Source organism: Colobus angolensis, unplaced genomic scaffold (genome assembly GCF_000951035.1).
Source record: "Colobus angolensis palliatus isolate OR3802 unplaced genomic scaffold, Cang.pa_1.0 Scaffold14, whole genome shotgun sequence".
Classification (NCBI taxonomy): domain Eukaryota; kingdom Metazoa; phylum Chordata; class Mammalia; order Primates; family Cercopithecidae; genus Colobus; species Colobus angolensis.
In genome coordinates, this window is record NW_012114488.1 from 13044490 (window position 1) to 13063972 (window position 19483).

The window sequence follows — 19483 nt, forward strand, 5'->3', positions numbered from 1 at the left end:
TCTTTAAGCAGGGAAAGGTAATGACAGACTACAAAATAACGATGGGTTTGAGAGGCCACAGAAGAAGGAATACCAGTTGTGGGGTTCTGATACAGACATGGTTTGAAGTAGGTAAAGGCAATGGGGATGAGGGAAGGTAAGCAAATCTGAGACAGGAAGTAACCTGACTGAACTTGGTGTTTTTTCGGGACCATGGTAACAAGTCAGAAAGTCTAACCTGCCCAACAGAATACTGAAGGAACAAGAAAAGCGTAACTGAGAATTCCAAAACAAAAGACCTGTAATTTCTGTTAATCCACAAGGTAACTGAGCATCTGCTATTCAAACTGTCAACAACACAAAATTATGAGCATCACTATTAAAGGTAAATTTCAAGATAAAATATCTGCCTTTGAAAATATTTAGGCAATGATAAACTAATGAGCCTTATGTTGCATTTTTATGGAAGTCAAAGCAACTTCTGTAAAAACAGTAACATTGAGTTGGCAAGGAACTGCTATTTCTGTACATTTTCTCTCCAACTTGAATTAACGCATTCATTTTATCATCAGCATTTGTAAAGAATACAATTGCAAAGCAGTATTAGACAACATCACACAGAAACAACAAACTTTTATAGAGCAAGTATGTGCTAGGTATTATGCTAAGTATTCTCCATGTATCATCTCATTTAATCTTCACAAGAACTACAGGGGTTTATAACGCTCCAATCTTCTTTTTTCCCCGCTAAGAGGCAGGGTCTTATTCTGTCACCCAGGCTGGAGTACAGTGGTGCTATCATAGCTCAACTTCCTGGCCTCAGCGATCCTTCCACATTAGCCTCCCAAGTAGTTGGGACCACAGGCATGTGCCACCAAGCCCAGCTACTTTGTAAATTTTTTTGTATAAAGGGGTCTTGCTACATTGCTCAGGCTGGTCTCGAATTCCTAACCTCAAATGATCCTCCCACCACAGCCTCCCAAAGTGTTGGGATTACAGGCATGAGCAACCATGCCTGGCCATGTTCCAATCTCATAGATGAGACAATGAAGACGGTTAAAAGTCACAAAGCTGGGATTCAAAAACCAGGAAGCGAGTTCTCAAAAATACAATGTATCCTGTCTCCCATATTTATTTAAGTAAAAAACCAAATCGTTTGATGCTTCAGGAAAATTCAGTTATTTTATGCATTTCTATAGTGAAGATGAAGGAACTGATTTTACCTTATGACAAGATTCAATCATTTATTTTTCAGTTTACTAGGTTATTGCTATGTGCTGGGCACTATGCTAAACACTAGAAATAAAAATGGTAAGCAAGACAAGAGATTATAGGTGACTAGGTAAATAGAAAATTTTAAAGATACTAACAATACCCAGTTGATCCTCAAACAACAAGGGAGGGTTAGATTGTTAGGGACACAGACCGCATCAAAAATCCTTGTGTAACTTTCAGCTCTCCCCAAATGTAACTACTAATAGTCCACTGTTGTCTGGAAGCCTGACAGCTGATCAACATATATTTTGTATGTTTTGTATGTGTTATATACTGTATTCTTACAATAAAGTAAGTTACAGAAAAGAAAATGTTATTAAAGTGGGGTGTGGTTGCTCACACCTGTAATCCAAGCACTTTGGGAGCCAGAGGCAGGAGGATCACTTGAGCTCAGGAGTTTGAGACCAGCCTGGGCAACATAGGGAGACCCTCTCTCTACAAAATAAAAAAAAAATAAATTAAATTTAAAAAGAAAATGTTAAGAAAATCATAAGGAAGAGAAAATACATTTACTATTCATAAAATGGATGACCATAATGTCTTTCTCTTTGTAGTCTTGGCACTGAAGAGGAGGAGGAGTTGTTAGTATTGCTGTCTCATCAGTGGTAGAGACAGAACAGGTCGGGAGGTGGAAGGGGAGGCAGGAGAGGCAGACACACTTGATTTAAGTTTACAGAAATATATCATAATTTCTGCCTTTTATTTTTTTCACATCTCTGAAAGCATTTCTATACAATACCAATCCTTTTTCCACCATTTACTTTAGTTTCAATGCCCATATCACCCATGTTGTAAAAGCATCCAAAGCAGTCTTGTATAATTGGAACCCTTCTGCCAGACAGTCTAATGTCCACCTGTTTTCTGGTACTGTTTCCTCTATATCTTCCTCACTGTCTGGCACTGGTTAAGAAGCACTTATCTTCATCAAATCCTCTTCTGTTAATTCCTCTGGTGTGGCATCTATTAGCTCTTAAGATTTCTCCAAGATCCACATCTTAAAACCCTTCACCCACCACCTTTTCTGCCACATCCACAATCTCTTTCAGGACTCCTTGACTGGCTCTGCACCAAATCCAGTGAAATCATGCGCCAACACTGGACACAATTTTGCTCCCCCACAAGGAATTTATTGTTTCAACCTCGACGTCTTTCATGGCTTTTTCTGTAATAATAATGGTGTCTTCAATGATGCAATCCTTCCAGACATTCATGATGTTCTATATGGGTTCTCTTCCTTAGCAATCCTTTCCATAGAGTACGATGTGTAATGAGACTCAAAGGTCTCTATGACCCCCTGACCTGGAAGCTGAATTAGAGATGTGTTTAGGGGCAAGTACACCACTTCGATGCCTTCACTGTTGAATTCATGAGGCTCTGGGTAGCCAGCGGAATTGTCCAAAATTCAAAAGAACTTTAAAAGGCAGCCCCTTACTGACAATAGTATGGGGACAAAGCATCGATCAAACCAAACTAGAAAAAGGGTTCTCATTGTCCAGGCCATCTTGCTGTACAACTGAAAGACTGGAAGCTGGTGTTTATCTTTTCAAGACTCAGGGATTAGTAGGTTTATAGATATGGGCAGTCCTGATCATAAACCTGATTTATATTTGCATAAAACAGTAGAGTTAGCCTATCCGTGCCTTAAATGCTGGTGCTCGCTTCTTTTCCTTACTAATAAATGTCCTTTATGGCATTTTCCCCTCCCAGAATAGGGTGCTTTCATCCGCATTAAAGACCTGTTCACACAGATTGACTTTCTCCTCAATGATTTTCTTAATGGCATCTGGGAACTCATCTGTTGTCTCTTGCTTAGCAGCTGTTTTTCCTGTCATCTTGACACTTTTTAAAGCCAAACCTTTTTCTTAAACTATCAAACCATCCTTTGCTGGCAATAAATTCTCCAGCTTTAGATCTTTCACTTTCCTCTTGCTTTAAGTTGTCATATAATGACTTTGCTTTAACTCAAATCATATTAGAGTTTATAGGTATGCCTTTCTCATAGTAATCCTGCACCCACATAAAAGCTGCAACTTCAACCGGTGATAAACAGGTAATTCGCAAAAGGTGCAAGGTTTTTGTAACTGGTGGCATAGCTGCAGAGGTGGCTTCACCAATTTCTCATAATGTCATGACTTACCTCTGTTTCTTGGAAGCACTTCCATTATCACTAGTGGAATTCCCATGGGTTTCCTGGTACTACTCAAGGTTTACAGTTCATACTAAACACGATGAAAAATACTTAAGAACTGTGAGAGATCACTTTTTACCACAGTAACGCAATTTACCAAAGACACAAAAAGCTCATTTGAGATGATGAGAGTCACAAAGCATTTAAAGTGAATACTCGCAACACTTGAGCTCACCATAATAGTAACAGGAGGCAGCTATGAAATTACTGCAGTAGTGCACTATGCAGTAATTTATGTAATTTTGTAATTATGTAATTATGTAATACTATGTATTACAGTTAAGGTTTAATACTGAATCTTGACATCTGTTGACACTTCTCTTGACTGTGAACGGCACCATGTACATTAAGTGTTTTCAAGTATAATGTTTGATACATTTTAACTTACGATTTTTTTTTTGCTATATTTTATGGTAGTAAATGAGAAAACAGGCTAGCGTGTACATACATTTTTTGCATTATATCTAATTTTTCCAATTTTTTCAACATTTCAGGCTACGTGGTTCATCTGTGCATTTTTTCAAATTGTTGCAAATCTCCAAAAAATTTTCCAATAGATTTTTTTTTTGAAAAAAATCCACTTCAGAAAGTGGACCTGCACAGTTCAAATCTGTGTAGTATATGCTATGATCAGGGGAAAAGTGTACTTTGGAAGAACATATGTTGTGGGTGGTTAAGATTGGTCTTTTCAGTCAACTAGCCTACCATGGTATTCTCATAAAAAGAACTTAAATCAAATTAAGATAATTTGATACTACTACTGAATACACTGATACTACTGAATACTACTACTGAATACACACATCAAACTATGAAGTTAATCCTATAAATATTTCTAGCAAAAAAAGCAAAAACAAATCAACCTCAAGATATGTATTCAAAGATAGACAATTTTTAAAACAAAAGGATCCTTAGGTCATTTACACTAACTCCCTGGTTTTGTAAATATGGTAATAGATACAGAGAGGTCAGAACTAACTTTCTGAAAAACACAGCTTCTAACTCAGTGCTCTTTCCCAGTTTAATATCTTTTCAGAACTGAAGTGGCTTACAGAATGATCAGAATAAATCTAATAGGTCAGTAAAAGTTTCAATACTACACACTGATCTATTTGCTATATTATAGGTGAACTCATTTGCTTAGTATAAAATGAGCTAAATATTATTGGATACTCTTAGCAATAAAAGTCAATGTTAAATAACTTTTTCTGATCATGACACTAATAGTCCAGTATACTTTCAAAAATCTCCTTTTCTGTACAGTTTTTCAATACCACACAATTAAGGAAAATGAGAAAGATTCCATGGTTTAATATTACACAAATATGGATTTTAGTTTATATTTAACCTGCTCATTTTTTAAAAATAAAATCTATCAACAGAATTTACACAAAACTTTTATTCCAAGGAATTCATTTCATCAAGTTAATGGGAAATGCTTATGATCTGTGAGTTTACTTGTTGAATAAACTATTAGGGTAATAAAGAATAGGCTATCTGGGAAATAAAAAGCAGCAGGTACCTTAACAAAATGCCAATACTTTTTGTTGGACACAATACTAACAGTATTCCTAGTTTTTTCTTTTCGTTTTTGGGACACGGTCTCACTCTGTCACCCAGGCTGGAGTGCAGTGGCACGATCTCAGCTCACTGCAATTTCTGCCTCCCAGGCTCGATTCTCGTGCCTCAGCCTCCCAAGTAGCTGGGATTACAGGCGACTGCATATTCCCAACTAATTTTTTGTATTTTTAGTAGAGATGCGGTTTCACCATGTTGGCCAGGCTGGTCTTCAACTCCTGACCTCAGGTGATTCACCCGTCTCAGCCTCCCAAAGTGTTGGGATTACCGGCGTGAGTCACCGCGCCCAGTCCTAGTTTTTTCAATAGCAAATTAGGGTCCACATTTCCATATAGTTTTACTAATATAAGAAAAAAAAAAAATTAATGGCCCAGAAAACTAGTAATTTATTTTTCATTTCCCGTTAAAAAAAAGACAACAAAAACTCTAGGAGTAGTGCAATTATTATTTCTAAAAATATTAAAGGGTTAAGTAACAATAAGGAGCCAATCTAAGGAAGGGGGGCAGAGGGAAGAGATGGGGAAAGAGAAACCGGGAGGGAAGGAGAACTGAGAACACAAAAGCGTCTGGATAATTTCTTATGAGATGTCACCCTCCAAAATCCCTTTTAATGTCTATCTAAGGACCCCTAAATATGAACTTTACGTTTTTATTATCTTAGAAATATCAGTTAGGTGTTTTTAATTTTATGCCTAAATAAAATTTCTAACAACCAATAACCTATGCCTCATAAACATCACAATAACTTAAAATAAACTGACAAAAAAGGACAAGGCCCAAATCTAAGGTCTGGAAATTACTTACTGCAGGTACCAATAATTTCTTCACTTCTTCAACTGCTCTCTTCAATTTGATTTCTGCTCTGTTCTGAGCATCTTCCACAGTGATTAGTACATGTAAATCTTCATTTAGATGCTCCCAATTGGGCTTGCCTCTATTTTGCTCCTCCTAAAAAATTTACAGAGTACACAATTAAAATTTTTCTCTTTAAAGAGAGTACATCTTTCATAATAGTAACCTGTTGTCAATTATTTAAGCTGTGTTTGCATTATTTTGCTATGATGGCATTACAAGTCTTGGAATTATTTTCCTGGGTCCTCAAAGCTTGGTTGAATGTGATACTACTGGGTCAAATGATAATTAATTCAACAAGTATTTGCTGAGTACGTACTTTCTACCAGGCACAGAACCAAATGCTACAAGATCAGCCCCTAGTGTGCGCCTATGCACTAAGAAACATAGATCTGATACTGTCCTTACATTACCATGAAAAACACTTTGAGAAACATATCATTATTTCTATATTTTACTTATGAGTAAACAGAAGGTCACCAAGGTTAGGGAGGTTACTTCTCAATGTCACACAGCTAACAGGCTGTCAATTTAGGAGCTGAATCAAAGTTTTCATTCTCTAATTCAGTGATCTTTCCACTTCATTACAACTGCTTTTAATGATATTGGTTGTCCTCAACATTAGAAAAGGTATTTTGCATATAGATGTTATTGTGTAAGATGACTGCCACTTGTTTTAAGTACTTCATACGGTAATTATGAAAATAGTTTCATCTACATTCCCATCAGACCATACTTTAAAATTAACTGTAAGGCTACTCTTTAATTATATCAAGTCATAAACACTAGTTTCATAGAGAATATCTGTATTTCATTTCCTTAATGTCTTCTAGTAAGAAATATCCCCATGCTGAAAACCTGGTCAAGCTACAGGGAGGTTAAATAGAGTTGGTCAGAATTTCAGAATCGCTGTTTTTAGAGAAAGTGTTTTTAAATAAAATGAGAATATAAATAGTATATACATGGCATATATAAATGCACCTGGCACAGAGCAAGGTACTAGACAAACAATAAATATCTGCTGTTGTTGGACCTTTATTTTAGAAGTTACCATTTACCTAATTGCTAGATTCCAATAAAAGAAAATAAAGCAGGCATAATAAAACTGCTTTCTGCAACAATTCACACAGATTTTAACAGTAAATGCTTCTGCTTTATTTTTAATTAATACATCTTTAGGATGAAAATGTATCCACATATTTTAAGGGAATACAGAAAAAAAAAAAATCAGACACAATCCTATGCTGGGCCGTCTGTGTATTTCCAAAGAGTGAACTCTGAGTCAGAACAGTATTTTACAGGGGTACCATCCGTCCAACACTATGTGAACCACCAGCTCAGAATATCTGACTGTTTCAACATAAGGTCACATTACATTCTTTTTGATGATGTCATATCTTTACAAAGCTAGGTTTTTAGCGGTTGCTGTAATAAAAATCAAGTCCATACAAAAATCCATGTGGAATAAGAAAAGAGGGTGGCAGTATAAAAATCTGATTCCAAAGTTTGAGAATTTAAACAGCACCCATGAAAATACAAATGCTATTAGTAAAAATGTGGTTATTTACAAATAAAATGTATAGTCTGTTTCAATTCACTATTTTGAATATAAATACTAATTGTTCATAGAGTAAATATTTAATAAACAGAATTCTGAAATATTTCTTTTTGACTAGGGTACACCATGCAAACTAACGGGGAAACCAAGGAGTCAATGAATCAAGAAATTGGAAACCTCAGGGTTATCTGTATGGCAAGAAATAAAATGTGTGTTAACATCTCTACTGTGGCAAGAAAAATTAGTTTTGTTATCCAGATTTCAATTGTTATGTTCAAGAATGCTAACAGTATTTTCTCACCAAAATTCGTATTTCTATTTATTTATTTATTTATTATCTTTTTTGGAGAGAGACCTACAAAAGCTACTAGTGTGTCATTATTTGGTGGGCCTAAAAGTGCACCTATTTGCCTAAATGCATATGTATGAGGGACTTCTGCTTCCAGGCAAGATACAGTAACAGGAACCGGATTCATCTTCCTGCTGAAACAACCAAAAAACTGGCAAAACACATAAACAAGTTTCAAGCCACAGGACATCAGACAACTAAGGACAAATGATGCAAAGAGTTGGAAAAAACTGAGGTAAGTCTGTGACTACCCCCACTCACTGGCTTGAGAGTCTCCAGACAACTCCATGAGGAGACTAAACAAGAGTCCAGGGAAACCGAGGCAGCCAGAGCTCACAGGGTCCTGGAAGAGCTGCCACTCAAATATTCAGCTGAACACTGATCATTGCATACTGAAGAGGAAATTCCAGAGGCCAGGGAAGGAACCACCCAAAAGGATTCCAGGTCAAAGTGCCTGGCTCTAGAAAAGAACAAGACTGAAAGACCTGAATGATACCCCGTGGGTAAGGTACACAGAAAGGTCTTGCCTCAGTGGTAGGAACTAACTAAACCTAATCTGAGCATTGTTCCAGTACAACTAAATACATTTTAAAAGTAAGACCAAATGCCTCAAATTATTTCCAACTAACTTAAATGTGTCCCAGGACAAAGCTCAAAGATATTTATAGGAATATAAAAATATCCATCCAACAAGGTAAAAGTCTGGCATACAATTAGAAATTAACAGGCATGCAAAGCAGCAAGAAAAATGCAATACATAATGAGACCGTCCCCCCCACCAATCAAACCACTCAAACCAATCTAGAAGTGATACAGATGTTATTACAAAGACATTAAAAGCTCTACGTGTGTGTGTGTGTCAAACACTAATGCATATAAACACTAATACAATGAAAATGGAGGAACATTTATAATAAAATATATTTGAGAAAGGCTTAAGAATAAAAACTAAAATTGTGACTTGCCACAGAAACCTTTATACATGGAGAAAAGCCAGAGAATTTAAAAGGAATAATTATTTTCATGATAGAAACAAAGTTGCAGTATTTGCCATTTTGCTTTATTGCAGGAATATATTTTTAAGGTGTAAAACACCTTGGCCAATGCATACTCTTATTAACTCAACAACTTAAATGATAATTAAAAATATAAAAACAGAAGAAAGCTACATCTACCCTGTTGGCTTCAAACTAAACATTTTTGCTTACACTTTTAAAAACAATTGAAAGAGCAAAAACTTTCAAAGATGGAGAAATTAATGGAATTGTGTACTTCCACTCCCACCAAAAATTTTTCTATAACACTGTAGAGTTTAATATGTACAAACTCGGCCAGGCACGGTGGCTCATGCCTGTAATCCCAGCACTTTGCGGGGCCGAGGCCCGAGGAATGCTTGAGCCTAGGAGTTCAAGGCCAGCCTGGGAAACACAGTGAGACCCTGTGTCTATTATAAATAAATAAGATGTCCAAATTCCTAAGAAATAAGAAAATGGGAAAGGAAGCCATTTAAAAATTAAGAATCTAGAAACCAGATGGTTAACTTAAAAGTTAGCAGACTCTAGTTAAGAAACTTATTTCTTTGCAATCCCCCTAAACCCCCCCACCCCGCTCCAAAAATACTGAGGACATGGGCAGCAGTGAAAATCGGGGTGAGGGTGGGGCTGAGATTGCAGGACTAGATGAACTCTCATTGAAATAGTAGCTCAATCCCCATATCCCCTATCCACAAATGGCTAGCTATCAAGCACCCCCTAATTCCCAGCAACAGACCAGAAACTGATTCCAAAAGGAAGTAGAACACTCGCTGAAACTGCATTAGAAGAACAGTTGACAGGGTAACTTCCACACTGATGGCTGGGCTGGCCGGCCATCTCCCCTGCTCCACATGCAGAGCAAGGGAACCCAGGCCCACATCTTGGGGACAGGAGACTTGAACAACTGACCCTGGCTTCAGAGAGTTAAGGAAAAACACTACAATGCTGAAACAAGTAAAGAATGCTCTATTTAAAAATTCTGAATACAAATAGAAACTCCTGCAACTAAAAATATGAGAGAAAAGATGAAACACTTGATAGAAGGTTGGAAGACAAACTGAGGAACTCTCCCTCTAAGTAGCAAAAGACAGAGATAAAAAAAAACCGGTGCAGAACTGTGTAATAATAGTAGAGGACTAGTCCAAGAGGTTCAGAAACTGAAATGACAGATGTCCAACTACCAATATAAAGAAAAAGAAAGCAGAGGGAGAAGAAACATCAATGTTATACATTTTACGCAAAACTGGGGGATCTGAGCTTCCAGATGAAAAGGACCCTGAGTTTTCACCACAAAGAATAAATGAAGTGGACACTTCAAAATCAAACAATGTAGCAACTGAAAGTAAACACTAAAAGCACCTCTTTTCCATATCAGGCCTCAGAAAATCTTTCATCCATGCAAGTGTCACACAAAAAAAGGCTTTGAGGTCATGCTACCCAGAAGCCACATTTATTCTACTGTAGTCCATTCCAGCTCAAGAAGAGTTAAAGTAAATTCCTTCAGTTAATTTGGAGCTTAGTAATTATTTAATACAAACACTATTTCTCCCTGTGATTTCATTCTGTTTCTTAAGCAGATTATAAAGGCAATCTGGGATTGGCAAATTTTATAGAGAAATCAATAAAACACACCCCAAAAGGTCCTCTTTTAGTCATAAAGTAAGTATAGATACAATTATAGGATGGTTACTTCTGAACTCAAAATATCCATAGTAACAATCCACTCGCAAAACCCATTTTCTCACTTTAATAAACAAATCAGGACACAGAAAACGTTGAAATAAGCAGACAGGAGGGATGACGATATGGACGCACACCAAAAATGCTTTATTTATCAGTAACTGTGTTCTATGAGGCATTTGTTTCTTTTTACAATTATGTTTCAAATCATCTTTCAGGGGTTAATAGCTGAGATACTGATGTGGAAACAAATAGCTCATGACTACTATAATGTCTGTTTTGCAGCTACTAAAAAGCAGGATCATTTCATAATATATGTGCCACTAAATCTTCAGCAATATAGAACAACACAGTTTTGCATCAATATAATCCCAAATTTACATTTTCCAGCACAGTACTGTCCCCTGATTTCTGTACCTCCAAATTCAACTGCCAACTAGAAATGTGTACTTCAATCTCTAAAGCAGCCTGAACTCCACATATCCAAACTGGGGTTCATACCTCCCTGCTTCAAATCTGTCCACAATTACGTCTTAGCTATTACTCACCCTGAATGAATTTTCTGAATCAGCGTGGATTTTTAGAACTTGCGGCTTTATAGGAAATCTCTGAAACACAGTCATGGCTTACTTGTGCTTTAACAGAGACTGGCTGCTGCACATACACCCATTCATGTCTATCTACACCAACCTGAAGTGCTGTGTTCATTCACTTTCCATGACAGGCTCAGATTTGCTCCATGCTGTATATTGGCCATTCCCCAAACACGGATTTGATACCCATAAGTTTATGGAAGCTATCACCTACATCTACAATGCCTCCTTTCTCCTTCTTTAATACTTACTTTTCTTCTTTTTTTTTTTTTCTGTATCATATAGTAACTTAGTTATCTGTGCACTGTCTTTTTCTAGCTATTAGAAAGTCTGCTCCAAGTTGAATATCAGAATCATCTCATTGATTTTCATACTCTTGACAGTATGTACACATTGATTTTACACATATCTGGCTCTAAACAAGTATTTACCGAATTGAATAACTGAACTTTTATGATTGAAGAGCATCATTAAAATCAAATATCAAACTGTGCATGAATATGCTGCAGCTTTCCCACAGTGCTCTGCTGTACTCATGATTATTGCATCTGTTTAGGTAATCCTTCATATATTCGCCCTTGCTCATGTATCTTGGTTTCTGGGACTGCTTCTTTCTTTCTCCTTGGTGACCAGCTGTAAATGACAATTTTTACTTCATTTCTTGTTCCCTTACTTCTAGTCAATTCTCCCATTTTCTACAATAATGCTTACAAGGTCCGGTTTTCACACCCCATCAAAGACTGCTTTTCTTTTACTCTAAAACCTCCATGCTACCTTGTTTTGACATATCAGAAGAACAAGAAACAAGATGGGTCAAAAGTATTTTTTAAACTGCAAGACTCAAGTTCTATCTCAATATAACAGCAAAGTGACAACAAAGGCAAATTACATACAAATACTATATGTATAAATATGTTCGGAGCTCAAAACCACTAACCTTCCATCTTTTAAGGTAGGGTGCAATAACCAGAGAGGTTCCAAGGAAATGGAAAATAGCTTTATTTATACAGCAAATTAAAATTTAGTAGCATATTAAGCAACTTTATAATTCATTCACGCTTGATGGCAGAGCAGATAGTCACAATTACTAATGATTCTTTATTATGGTCTATATTCTTGACAAGTATACTATGGTGAGATAAATTAGCCTAAGGTGATGATAAACAAACTTAAAAATGAAAATGATGATGGCAACTAAGCTTTTATCAAACACTTACTGCTTGCCATGGATGATGCTAAGCAATATAAATACATCACCTCATTCAATCCTCGTTAAGTTACATGAACATGGGACTATCGGTCTTACCAACATTTCACATGATTTAGTCAAGTCAGGCAGTAAGTGTTGTACCACCAAGCCACCATACCTAGCCAGAGCAACTTTAGAGCATGCACCCTCAACAACTAATTCCTAGCACAACATATCACCTACATGAGAAATTGTCCTAAAACAGCATCATAAAATAGTGAAAAACCAGAAACAGAACACAGAATAGTGGAATCTCTAGAATTTTTTACTTTACCTTTTTACCTTTAAATATTTTTGTGTAGAATTCTAAGCACATCTTGTCCTCACAGAATTCTAGAGCTGGTGGGGACTTTGAAGGCAGATAAAGGGGTAGATGAGATTATTTAGTAGATTTGGTTTTGTCTTTCTGCACTTGTCCTATCTCCTAACTTCATGCCAAGTATTCTTTCTCCATAAATGAATCTCTGAGTAAGTCACATCCAGAATAATGTCAAGAACTGGGAGAAAAACATCTGCTGTAACAGATCTCTTTGCACCTACAAAAATGTTTTCCCCCTAAATGAGAGATTCACCTATCAAATTACAATGATACACATATACAAAAAGGATAAATCTGTAGCTACTTCACTTACATAAAATTCCTCTAGTCTTCAAAGTTTTGAATAGGTGAGGCTGTTAAAACTAAAATTAGATCTTAATATACAATGCATATTTCCAACATTGTTACTAAGTTGGGACTAATTAACCCCCTTGTTTGTAACTAAATTTTACTACTTTTCAATAAAATAGCTTCCATTTCATTTTTGAAGCCACTGTACACAGTGATGTAAAACTACAAAGTAAAAAAAATAGTCTCAATATTTGAGAAACTACTTTTGTTTTGGATTTTTGAAAAACTTTATGAGTCAGTGCCTTATGAAGTTTAAAAGTATGCTCTAATTACAGTATCTGTTTGAACAAAGGGATTCTATAACATGAAGCATTGGAGCATACTGACTGTCCCACCCCTGCTGACAAGACTCTTTTAGTTATACATTTGTAGTCAAGCAAATGAGCATAAGACTGCTGGTCCTACTGTGCTCTTGTGAAAGTTCACACGCCAAAACTTCTCCAAACAGAATTCAAAAGTGTTACATACTGACGCAAACCAAGGTTCCAATAACATGCTTATTGTGAATATATACATTTTAAGACAAACATTAAAGCTTAGACATATTACCATCTCCAGTTGTACATATAACCTTAGATTAGTTTAAGAAATGTTCATTGAGAAACTGGGCATAAGGTAGATTTCATACAATTTAATTCCTCACTGACTCAGTTACAAAAGCAGACCTCAAAAAACTTTTAAAAACTTGAACATGAGTCCAACAAAAACTACATTTTCAAAGCAAATTATTTTTTAATAAAATATGAAAATTAGGATAATTTTATATTCAGTCCGTTGAAATAATCTAGGAAAGTCATTCAGCGGGCATTCAACAAATACTTATTAAATGAAGCACAAAGGAACAAGTTGCTAAATTCAAGTAATTTTATTGTGTTAAGCCAAATAATTTCCAATTTAAAAACAACAGGACTATAACATCTATCTCCTACAGACACAGTACTTATTGACTGTCACGTCTGTCTTCCAATTTTCATACATTAATTACACTAATTTAATTGCTAATTACTTTATGTCTAAACTAAATTTATGTAACCCCAGTACTAGCCAAATAATACTATTCTGGCCCCACAATGACCAAAATGAGTGAGATTTCTCTGATATGAGCTAGTTTTAGCATGCAGAAACTGGACAAGATCAGTTGAAAAGTTGAGTATGATCTTGATGAAACACAGTTAAGGCTGAGAAGAGTGAATTAAATATATACAAAAAGTTTCCCATAAAAAGACAAAAATCATCAAGTGATTTGTTATTTCCCAACAACTTTAAAGCTGACTAATATTTAACAAAAATAGTGATGATAGAAATAAATGATTGTTGGGAAATCCTTTTATAATATAAACTTTGGGCTGAGTTCCTGTTGCTAACAAGCACCCATATAAAATTAGTTACTGCCCATCGAAGCACAAAATATTTCCTCACAGCATTAAAATAATCCTTTCACTAATTCATATGTGAGATTTTGTACACTAGGTCTTATTCTCACCATCATCTAGGGACACAAGATAATTAAAAGGCACAGAAAAATGAAATAAATTTTAGAATGTGATGTTTTAAAATACTCAATTGAATATTTACTGATAGTATACCAGGGGAAAAATACACAAATAAAAGACTAACATTTCTACCTATACTCATTTTCCTCCCTAAATCATCAAAATCCCAGTTTCAATAATCATCTTTCAATCAAATTTATCCCTTCCAGGTCCTCCCAGACAGGATGTTCCCTGAATACTCCCATTCTATTATTTTTTCTTTTGACATAATCAGTATGATATGTATGATTCCTAAAAAGTTTCAAGAAGTATGGAAGCAGACTCATCTCCATATCCTTTAGCACAGACTTTTTAGTAAGTGCTCCCTAGAGCACAGCATGAGATACAAAAATAAAGTTAGTGCAGTCAGTATCAACTAAAACAAAAAAAATAACATATAGGGCTTTACACTCAGCACTTGATATTCATAAAATAACTTAATCCTTTCAACAATCTTAGAGGTAGGCATTATTATAATCACCTATTTCTCATTTAAAAGTGAGATAAACTAGTGGGCAGAAACCTAACCCAATGTACTCAGTTAAACTGACTTCAGATGACACTGTCTGCCTTTGAAGACCTGACAACTACCTATTAAGAAGAAAGGCTAAATACAATACTTAAAAGCCAACACAATGAAGATTATAACTATTTCATTGAAAACGATAAGAAAAAAAATGGCCAGGCGCGGTGGCTCACGTCGTAATGCCAGGACTTTGGGTGGCCGAGGCGGGGGGATCACGAGGTCAGGAGTTTGAGACCAGCCTAGCCAACATGGCGAAACCCCATTTCTATCAAAAATACAAAAATTAGCCAGGCGTGGTGGCAGGCGCCTGTAATTCCAGCTACTCGGGAGGCTGAGGCAGGAGAACTGCTTGAATTCAGGAGGCAGAGGCTGCAGTGAGCTGCGCCACTGCACTCCAACCTGGGCGACAAGAGCAAGACTCCGTCAAGAAAGAAAGGAAGGGAAAGGAGAGAAAGGGGAGAGAGAGAGAGACAAAGAGAGAGAAAGAGGGAGGGAGGAAGAGGGAAGAAGGAGGGGGAGGGAGAGAGGGAGAGAGAGAGAAAAAAGGAAAAAAAAAAAGGAAACAAGATGTTTTGAAAAATCCAGATACAGCCTGTCTCAAGCAAAGGTCATTAACAGGTTCACATACTGATTTAAGTTTTAAGGAGAGACTGAGAATGGCAGCACATGGTTCACTGTGCAAACGCTCCATTTTTTAGAGGGAATTTTATTTAGGTATAAATCCCACAGAGATTCAACACAAAATAATTGTTTTATAGTAGTATTTTAAAAATGCAAATGTTTAATATTCATTTTCTGATACTCTAAGGAATTTATGATACCACATTTACTAATCACCTAATAGCTGTTTAGTGTTAGGCAAAATGCTTGAACTCATCTATGCCTCAGTTTCCTCATCTACAAAAGAGAGATAAATATAGTACTAACATCTCAGAGCTACACTGAGTTTTAAGTGTTCAGATAGCACATAGAGTAGTACCCATCACGTAAGAGCTCTGAAATTAATATTACCATAATGTAACTATGGTATGGACAGGCTGGAATCTAGAATAGATGATTGTAGAAAATTAAACAGAAACACTGGGAAGGGATGACTGAACAACAAATGACATGACATGACTAGCAGTTATAATTTAGAAAAATAAAATTGGAAATGCACTTTCAGAATAAAAAGTGCTAGCTTAAGATAATTTATTTTTTAACAAACTTAGTTAATAAAAATATATTAACCATTACATGAAAATAAAATTATTTTTAAATATAAAAAAAGCTTAATAAAGACACAACTGTAATCTTTGGGGTTTTAGACTGGAAGAGAGCTCGGCTGATCAAAGCACTAAACTGCCCTCCATTAAGGGTTTGGATTAGAAATGACACATAAAGGAGGACTGCTACAGTTTCCTGGAAAGTGGGATAAACCGTGACTATTATTATGTCACAAGCAGTACACAACGAACAGTAAAGGGAATTTATAAAAACTTAATGAAATTGAAGGATGAGTTCAAATACTACCTATTCCTTAACTGTCTTCCACTACCCTACTCTATCCAAATTCATTCTCCCTAAGCCCCGCTTTGCTTCCATTCAATCTTATGGCTCTAAAATGATACTTACGATCATACTTTAATATTCCAGTGTACATAACAGTAAGCTCTAGAAGCAAAGATTGCTTTTAATTTTTTGTGTTATTCACAAGGCATTAAAAAAGAAAAGTTTGGTAAATAACCAGTAGCTATTTCTCTTCCGTCCTGCACAGATCTGAACCTGCACTTCTTTTATGATATTTTCATCAGTTTTTAAAATATTAATTTCTGTAGTTGTCTCATTTTTGTATAAACAAAGTAGCTCTGAATTCTACAAATGAAATCATGTCAAATACAAAGATACTAGTTTCTCAACATATATGCATACTACCATAATTAACATGTTACAAACTCATTTAAAAAGAACTATAGAATCCATGGTTTCTGTAATTACGCATTTATTCAACAAATGCTAAACTGTCCTCCTATATTAGGAACCATTTCCCTAAAATATCCACCATTTGTTATTAAATTTCTATTTAATTTGTTATTTGTTATTAAATTTCTAGAACATAAACTGAAAATAGCAAGTAACATAAAATATACTGATTACATGATTACTATGCTCCTATGCCATATGATGCTTTCTCGTGCTTTCTACATATGTATTTTTCTACATTAGTTAGGGAAAATAAATACCTGAAAAATTCAAGATTTACTTTAAAAACTCAGGCAATACTGAGAGCATTTTACCTGCCTTCTGTGAAATTAAAATGAAAAACACAAAACTAAAGGACTGAACCAGAGTCCCATGATCTACCACCACAAGCAAAGTAAGATTATGCTGAAGGATCCACTACCGTCTGCCCTACTTCCTCCTCAAGCAAAAGATCACATGATTTCCAAAATGTAAGAGAGCAACAGCGCATAGCTCATTACGTTACAAAAGGTGTTTCATCCTTGGAATGTTAAGATAGAAGACTAACAGTTCTTTCCATTATTTGTAGTTGGTAGGCTGCAATGTCCTATTCAACCTAGTGGCACTGTGGATATCTGTAGTGTTCATACTGCCCAAATATTAATTCACAGCTGTCTTCATGTAATCCTGCACACATCAGTGAAAAGCAGTGACAGAAACACAACTGTGTAGAATAATGATTCTAGCTTATGAAAATGTCCAGGAATATGTATTTATGTGTGTATGGAAGAGCTATGTTGGCATAAATGAACTTGGAGATCTTCGGCAAGGCAACAGGCACATATTCTATAATTCTACGGGGCTTGCCACAGTGCTAAACACTTATCCAGTACTCATATTTGCCGACTGATAACCGGAATGTCAAAAGTTTGTTCCAAACCCTGAATTTTCATTTGCTCACCGGAGAACAGAGACAAAATGAAAAGAACTGGTTACTCAGAAACAAACACACAAAAAGGTCTCTCCCCACACTGCATATCCCCCAAAAACCAGACAAGGGTAGAAAATAGAGTGAGGGAAAGAACACGGACTCAAATGCCAGTCTTATTTCAGTGCCCCTGTAATCTTGAGCAACTCACTCACGTACTCATTTATTTATTTAATAAATATATAAATAATAATTGAGTTTCTACTACATCCTGTGAGTGAACAAGGTTTATGATAGGCAAGTGAACAGACATGCAAGCTCTCAAGGCGCCTACAGACTAGTAACTATTTATTTGCAATTGAGGGAGTGACACGGAAGTTCACTGTTACATAAAAGCACATATGAGAGCTGACTGATCAAGGTTATATGACAAAATGTTAACTATTTTTTGAAATCTTATTTTCTCATTTGTAAAGGTTACAAGGTTACAAGTTAAAGAAAGTATGTTGAAGACAGTGACTAGTTCATAATACTTAACACTTTTACTATGTAACTCCCATTCCTGTTCTTTCCAGTATCTTCCTTAAAAGATGGCTTTTTAGCTAACAGGGATTCCCCTTAATTCCACTGCAGGATGTCCTTTCTGTCATTATATTAACATAATCAAGCATAAGCACATCCTGCTTCCTCAATTAAGAAGCCTCAAAATCAAAGCCACAGTAAAAAATAAACTAGCAATTAATCAATGATCCCTTTGGGTTAAAAAATATACAGGACTGACATGGTGGCTCACACCTGTAATCCCAGCACTTCGGGAGGCTGACATGGGCAGATCACTTGAGGTCAGGAGTTCAAGACCAGCCTGGCCAACATGGTAAAATCCTGTCTCCACCAAAAGTACAAAAATTAGCTGGGCATTGTAGTGTGTGCCTGTAATCCCAACTACCCAGGAGGCTGAGGCAGAAGAATCCCTTGAATCCAGGAGGCAGAGGTTGCAGTGAGCCGAGATCATGCCACTGCACCCCAGCCTGGGTGACAGAGTGAGACTCTGTCTCAAAATATATATATGTAAGTGCCTGCCCCAAATTATTTGGGATGTCATAATTTTTTTCTTGGTAATGACTTTTAACCTTTGAAAGTTCTAGAATTAAGATTAGAGTAGTAAGAGTGAATCAAACACAATGTTAATAGTCTATATATGTTTATCTAAAATATTTGTTACATTTAAGGTTTAACACATTTAAATATCTGAAACATTATCCTTCTAATTTCAACTGAAAAATTAATATAGACAGGTACCTACAACACATCCCATGATTCTCATAGGGATGGATCCAAAGCATGGTATTCCTTGTGCACAGTCAGGTGACAGCAGGTATAGCTACTAAGAAGAGCACACCTCTATACTCATGGTCTGATATCTGTATGACATAATGTCTGATGCAGATTAAAAATCTAATACTAGATGGTGCAAATGCTTAGTGTATTAAATGAAGTTCTTTCTTCACTTAAATTCTAAAGTGTTAACATATATTTCACACACCCATTCTT

General features: G+C 36.0%; 1 protein-coding gene across 5 annotated transcripts in view; it reads right to left on the minus strand.

The window, feature by feature from the left end:
• The window catches only part of QKI (QKI, KH domain containing, RNA binding), a 167222-nt gene that overhangs the window by 41268 nt on the left and 106471 nt on the right, over positions 1 to 19483 (minus strand). For all 5 annotated transcript variants that reach the window (XM_011934970.1, XM_011934969.1, XM_011934973.1 and 2 more), the window contains exon 4: positions 5825 to 5968. In XM_011934970.1, the coding sequence (XP_011790360.1) occupies positions 5825 to 5968 (144 nt within the window). The remainder of the gene's footprint in view (positions 1 to 5824; positions 5969 to 19483) is intronic.